At 48.3% G+C, this 6,773-nt stretch overlaps 1 protein-coding gene across 1 annotated transcript; it reads right to left on the bottom strand.

The window, feature by feature from the left end:
- Nucleotides 1-81: 81 nt before the first annotated feature.
- ZC2HC1C (zinc finger C2HC-type containing 1C) lies at nt 82-6,721 on the bottom strand. Its single transcript, XM_064460404.1, has 3 exons — nt 6,407-6,721; nt 4,615-5,854; nt 82-3,924 (listed from the first exon to the last, which is right to left on the bottom strand). Exons 2-3 carry the CDS (start codon nt 5,845-5,847, stop codon nt 3,658-3,660), a joined length of 1,500 nt encoding a protein of 499 aa, XP_064316474.1. The 5' UTR covers nt 5,848-5,854; nt 6,407-6,721; the 3' UTR covers nt 82-3,657.
- Nucleotides 6,722-6,773: the final 52 nt, after the last annotated feature.

The raw sequence follows: 6,773 nt of genomic DNA, 5'->3' as shown, positions 1-6,773 counted from the left end.
CAAGAAAACAACTCTTTTCTCTTGCTGCTGCATCTTCTCCTAGTGATGTCAGGAGGCTTTTGTGTGTGCACCTGTGTGTGTGTTTATTTCAACAGTTTGGGCGCTAAGTGGGAAATGAGTAATGGGAGAGAGGCTCAAAGGGAAGAAGTACCTGCTTCTCTTGGAACGGCTTCTACTGTGCATTAAGGCCTGCAGAAGCAAGAACCTGTCTGACACCTGCTTGACCAACTGTTCCTGCACGCTGTACTTAATGCCTGTCACTTATAACTTTTTATCAGGGTTTCTAGTGAATTATGAAATGTCTTGAGAGGCAGAACTGGGTTAAAGGCTTAAAATTCACCAGAGATTTGGATACTGAAAATGCAGCATGTCTCACAGAGGGGGATGGTACTGTAGCAGCAGCAGCAGAAACTGAGCTGGTGTGAATAAAAAGACTGAGCAGTGGCAGGGCAACGCTAACCATGACAGTAAAGCAGCAGGGTAAATCTCTGTGCTGAGCTTGATGCTTTGGCTAAACTGTTACTAACTTTTAAACCAGTTATCAGAGACATTCTGGATATTGCTGTCTGTCTTGACCTGAAACAATAGCTCAGCAAAGAGGGGTGAACTGCCCATGGTTAGCTGTGAAATGAAGATAACAAATAAAGCCTGGTAATTTAATTTCATTAACTTTTGTTTAATCTACAGTTTCAATCTCAGCATTAGCTGTTTGCCTGTCACTTAAGAGAAGTCCCCAACAGATGGATTTGTTTTACGATATCAAATGCTTTTTGATGTGTATCTACCCCAGTCACCATTTGCACTCTGCTGACTTCTAGGGTCCGCTAAACACAGTCAATAAAACAGAGTGTAAGGGAAACAGAATATTACAAGGCAGGCAGTGGTATTTAATTTCTGAACTACTCTGTCTACTTCAGTTTAATGCTTTTCATTAAGGAGGCTGGCATAAAGCTTCCGGTTTACCCCTTTCCTACCTCTTGTCATCTCTTGCTACCCTGTATTTCAAAGCTCTGAACTTAACATTGGTCTTGCTTCTCTGATCAATTTGGATACAGCAAATCGTTTTCCCTCATTTCAAGTCTGTTTCTTCTCTCCTCTCTAGGTTTGCACACTCTTGTACCTTGCTGGCCTAGTGCGCTACTGACCCTTTCTGGGACCTTCATGCATGCCAAGAGATTGAGATTTCTGCCCATGCGTATCTATAGAGCAGAAGCTCTCTAACTTCTTCCAGGAGGCTGGTCCGCCCATTGAAGGCTACAGTGTTTCTCCATATTGAGCTTCTGACTAGTCCAGTTTAATCTAGTTGCTTTCTATTTCTTTCTAGGTTCCCATGAGCTGCTGCTGTGTTACTGAAGGACTTGCAAAAGGAGCTGCTGGAATTTTTTTTGCTCCCTGTTTACTTCCTGTTGCAACTTTCTCATATGAAGTAGTCATTCTTACTTGGAGAACACAAACCACTTTTACACAACAGAACTAGTCTAATATATTAAAAATCAGAATCTGGAAAAATAGCTTAGAAATGTGCAGGAACTGTTACCAATTATAAGGAGATGCTTCTCTAAAAGGGTCTGTAAGATGCTTATTTCTCCCAAAAGACCCTTTAACAGCATGTGACAAAGACCTTTAGCATGAGCCTAAATTCACCAACAACTACCAACACCTTGAGAAGAAAACAAAAGAAGGGGTATACATTTGTCATAGTTTCTGCAACGGTAATGAATTAAGATGAAAATAAGCAGGTGCCTCAAGGAAGAGTACAAGCCCTGTGTTTAAGAGGTCCCTAGCAACTTGGCCTGCAGGAAAACTCATTTAATATTAAAAAAAAAAAAAACAAATTGTTGATTTAATCCTGAAAAACGAGTGAAACAGCTAACAGCTTTTCTGATGTGAAGTTCCTAGTGTACCATCTGGGGGCAGGAGCTATTTGGCTTCTTTTAGCTGTAGCAGTTCTTAAACATACTGGATGGAAATTAAAAATAAATCAGAAGCCAAGCTAGGAATCAAGGGAAGGTTGCTGTGGGAAGGAAATTCCTTCTCAGCTTCTGGAAGTGATACACTGAGGCACAGAACTGTCACTGATCTGTTCTTCACACTTTATACCAGAAGCCTGGAGATAGGAACAAATGCTCTGCATCACGATTCTTAATTTCTAACTCCTGCCGTATGATCGCTTCCATGATCTCATCAAAGTCCATCTTGAAACAATGCAGGTTCCTTGCCTGTGCTAATCTATTTGGAAGGTTCTTCTGTGACATCACTCCCCTTCTAGTTAGAAACCCAATTTCTAGTCAGATCAAAAATAGGTCATGAATAAGCTCAGTGTGGCATTATTCTTAATTAAGTGTTTTTTCTTCCGCCCCTTCCTGACTGTGAGCCCCAGCTATTGTGCGTGGTCAGTAACAGGTTGGGATGATTGTTCTGTGGCCTCAAGGGCCAGTTTGGAGTGTCTCTGCTCTTCTGGGCACATGAAGCGACATACAGACTCAAACAGAAAGCGCCTGCTACTGCTCGCTTTTCTGATCTGCTGGATTTCTGATCCTGAGCTTCTTATGTTGAGGAAGCATTTAATACTCCTCCTCCCAGATCTGCTTTCATAATTCAAACAATGTCACACTGGGTTTCTAAATGGTAACATTACAGATCTTCAGCTGTTAAGATGTAGCCCCAGGATTGTCACCAGTGTTCTAGAAAAGCACCTAAATAAACTCTTGGGCTGCTGCAGAACAAGTGCGGATTAAACCTACCTACACAGCTTTCATAAGCAGTGCTACAACTGATAGGACAGAGCGTGAGGGATGACGCAGCAGCAGCTCTGGATCCTGTCATGCAGTACAAGTACCATGGATGGAAGAACACAGTAGTGCTTGCTGCAAAAAAAAGTTAACTGCTTATATAGCTTTCTCCCTTCCCTCTGACTTTTCCAAATGCCTTGTCTAAATGCTAAATAGTTTTGAAGAATGTAGAGTCCTTTCTAAAGCAAAAGAAGAGGAACCCCTCGCATCCCAATCTTTTGTAGGCAGCTACAGTCAGATGCTATGCCAGCCAGAACGACTGTTGCTGTTAGCACATTCAGGGTGAACATCTGCATCTATAGAGCAGCAGAGCAAACAAAAGGCAGGTGTTCCATTTGGCCCACCTCTTCTTCACGTGAACGGTACTGCTCTATGCTTTTGGAGAAGGGAAAAATCCCAAGTCTGCAGCCGTTGATGAGCTAAAGCAGAGCAGCTCTCTTCACATCAGACACCGCTAGGAAAAGAAAAAAAAAAAAGGAAAGCCCAAGCCTCCCTAACCAACAGGCAAAATATGATTCTGAAGAACAGCCCCTTTTTGATGGTTTGCTCCTCACTGCTATCCCACTGACAGCCTGTAGCAACAACCTTTCTCCCCTGCTCAGCTGCCTTAACAGTGACAGCCTTAGACCCACGCTGAGACTCCACGTTGAACTCACGGGACAGGAGAAGCGGCCCCCAGAGGGGCATCCCACACGGGGCAGACCAGGGCACAGGTCAAAGCGCACAGGTTCCAGTATTCTGTTTGTATGTCCTGCACTGCTCACTTGCTGTACATACAGGCTCAACCCTTGCAGCCAGTGGGAACCTGGAGACCTGGCAGAGAACAGGCAGGGAGTCACAGCAGCAGGTACAGTTGGACGCCACCTCAGCAGCGCCTCCTCTGTGGTGGGGGTGGAGGCCTGTTCTTGATGGTTTTGCATTTGGGAATGTGTCTTTCAGCTGCCTGGGGAGCAAATCGGCGTCTGCAGTAGGGGCAGGCAACATAGTCTGGATTTTCGATGGGAGGCAACGGGGGCAAATCAGACACCTTCCCTCCCTTGGATAGGACTTGCTGCACCTGGCGAGCCTGGCGCAGGGTCTGGATGAAAGCCTCATGCTTCTGCCTCCAGTTGTTCCTTCTGGGTGGCTTATTCTGCAGAAGAGAAAGGCAGTCAGTGCAACTGGCACCACCGTCAGCCTCCATTCTCAATCTTATGCTCAGGGTCCAATCCAGGTGACCCATCAACAAGGAACACCCAGAGATGTAAAACCCTCCCTGAAAAACTAAGTCCCACAAAGGGGAACAAAACAACCAGCACCAAGGAGGATTTGAAGGAAATACTGATGGAGACATCAATATTTGGAAACATCTTGAGAACCAGAAAAGCAAGCAGTAGGGCCAAGGAAGTGGAGATAGTTGCTATAGCTGCTTTGCAGGAACAAAGCTGTGTGTTTCCACTGCCTTCATTTTAAAGCCTGTGTTATTACATGAATTTTCAGTCAGTTCCCTGCAGTCCCTAATGTCACAGAGCTTTGCTGCAGCAGAGCCAGCCTGCACCCTGAGCACCCTGACTACAGCAAGGAGCGAGCTTTCTCCAGGAGTGCACCCTTGACACATTACAAAGACGGGTCAGGTAGGAACCCCCCCCACCCCCATCTATGAGATTTTTAAATGATCTATTTATCCATTTGGGAAGAACTGTTCAGAGGCAATGGCCGGACTGTATCCTTTAGCCCCGTGTACACGTGAAGGCGCTTGCGTCTCAGTCAGAATTAGATGCCGAGGTGGAAGGAATGTGAGCAGTGGATGTGGATCGAGGGAGGCAAAGGGACTGCACGTTACCTGAAGCCTCTCTGAGCTCTTCCACTGCTGATACTGTTCCAGTTCTGTGCCCCTAGCTCTGGCCCTGCTGGAGTCAAACACTTTCCTCTTGGAGCCTTGGCTCTTGCTGCAAATATTCATGTGCTTCTCAAGCCTGGTGCAGAGAAACTTACGTCTGCAGAAGCTGCACTGTCCAAGCCCTCCCTCTTCCACAGCGCTGGCAGCCTGCAGGTACAGCACCTCTGTGGATGGGTGGTCACCAGAGTCTTGGTCTGAGAGAGCAGATGGAGAAGGGCTACGCCTTAGGGCCAGCTCTGAACAAGAGGTTAAATGCTCCATGGGTATGCGGTCTCTAATTTTGCTGTTGCTGGCCACCAGCCGCTCCTTCTTGAGTCTCCCCATAGCCAGGTCTTGGGGGTGGAGGGTGGTGCCAGGCTTTGGGGTAGCAGCCTCTGCAGACTGCACCCCACCAAGGACCCCCTCACCCTCACCTGGCCTGACTGCACCTCCAAAAGCTTTCTCTTCAGTGTGCCTTGTGGCCTTTTGCTCATGGGTCCTTTCTGCTTCTCTGTCTCTTCTCTCCTCTGCCTTGGCAAGCTCCTTCTCTCTTTGAATCCTCCTAAGATCTTCCTTTGTTCTCCCCAGCTTCTCTCTGAGGATGGCCTCTTTCTTTCGAATGTGCTCTTCCAGGTTCCGTCCATCTGCCTCCAACTTTAGGATGTAGGCCAGCTCTCTCCTGTAGAGATGGGAGGCTGACTGTTTAGGCCCTGCTGTCCAAGGAAAGAGCACTGCAGGTAGCTGAGACCTGCCTGCTGGAGGCTTCCCTTTGCTCATTGAGCTAGGCCTACTCTTTGGAGCTTCCTCCAGGTATGGGGAATTTCCGAGCTGTGCTCTGTTGACTGTTGGGACACTCACACCCTTGTGGTGAAAAATTGGTTTCAGGGGATATGCACGGTCCACTCCTTCCTTCTGCCTGGCTACTGATTTAGCAGGCAGAGTCTTGGTCTGGCTGGTGAGACACTTGCTCTGCAGTCCAGCTGAACAGAAGCCCCCATGCCTGCAGCTGTGTTGACTGCTTTCTGCAGAAAGAGAATATGAGTAACTTCGGCTCTTTTGGGCACAGAAATCCTTTAAACTTTCTTCTTTGTGAGGTATGAGTTCATGCTGAAAGCTGTTGTTCTGGGGTTCCAGCTGGGAACTGGGAACAAGCTTAGTAGCTGCCACCACAGAATCCACTGGTGGAAACAAAGCCATTCAGTGCCTGAGAAAGAGCCTGAGGTTAGAAGCAAAGTCATTACACACACAGAATACACAGAATCACATAGGTTGGAAAAGATCTTTAAGATCATCGAGTACAGACTATCTTATCCAAAACGAGACAAATTTTCCCTAGCAGTCTACACCTGGAGGCTACAGTGAGAGGTCATAACAAATATTAGCAAAGGTTTTGTAACTTTTCTGGCTTCTGTAAAACTTTACATTCCTTCCATCTAGGGAGGTCCCATGCTGCCTCTTCCAGTCCCAACTGTTTGTGCAGCCAGAAATAAAATATGCTTTTATTTTGCTCTCTGTCTGAGCTCTGTCTTATGGTAGCAGCAGAAATATACTGTACTGTCAGAGAAATTGTAATACTCCCCCAGGGTGTTTCCCGTAACGTGTGCCTTCAGTTCTGGCACCGTAGATCCACCGGCGTGGCACACAGGCCCTACACGTCCGGTAAAGCTCAGCGCAATCCTCCCCTGGCTCGTTCCACCGCACCCCCGCGGCGCGCCTGCCTCCGAGGCCGCGGGCCCGCCCGGCGGCGCGGGGTTACCTGCGGGGCCGCGGCCGGCGCTCCGTCCGGCCTCCTCGGCCAGCTGCGCAGCCTCCCGTTCCGCTCATCGGCCTCCCACGGCCCGGGAGGCCCGCCGCCGCCGCCGCCGCCCCGGGTGCCGTGTTGACGGTTGTTGCTAAGAGACGGGCACGCGAACAGCCCGTTCCTGCGCCGCTCTCGCCGGTGAGCGGCCTCTCGGTGGTTCCTCCGCAACGCTCCCCTTCCCTCCGCTGTCCGGAGGACCTCGCCTCTACAGCCAGGTAAGGGGATTAACCAGCGGGTGAGTCAGTATGTATTATTCATGAGGCAGTTAATGAAAGACCAACCCCTCCCCACCCAGCTCGCGGGTCCTGGCTCTTCATTGGCT

This window comes from Phalacrocorax carbo, chromosome 9 (genome assembly GCF_963921805.1).
Source record: "Phalacrocorax carbo chromosome 9, bPhaCar2.1, whole genome shotgun sequence".
In the NCBI taxonomy this organism is placed as follows: domain Eukaryota; kingdom Metazoa; phylum Chordata; class Aves; order Suliformes; family Phalacrocoracidae; genus Phalacrocorax; species Phalacrocorax carbo.
The sequence above is the reverse complement of the archived record's forward strand: the minus strand, read 5'-3'. Positions and strand labels throughout refer to the sequence as shown.

What these genes read in the sequence shown, in the direction of transcription:
- ZC2HC1C (XM_064460404.1), bottom strand. Translation starts at nt 5,847, where the DNA reads ATGGCTTTGTTTCCACCAGTGGATTCTGTGGTGGCAGCTACTAAGCTT. An exon ending in AGAGCTCAGAGAGGCTTCAG is followed by an intron (nt 3,925 to 4,614) that starts GTAACGTGCAGT and finishes TCTCTTCTGCAG; the next exon opens with AATAAGCCACCCAGAAGGAA.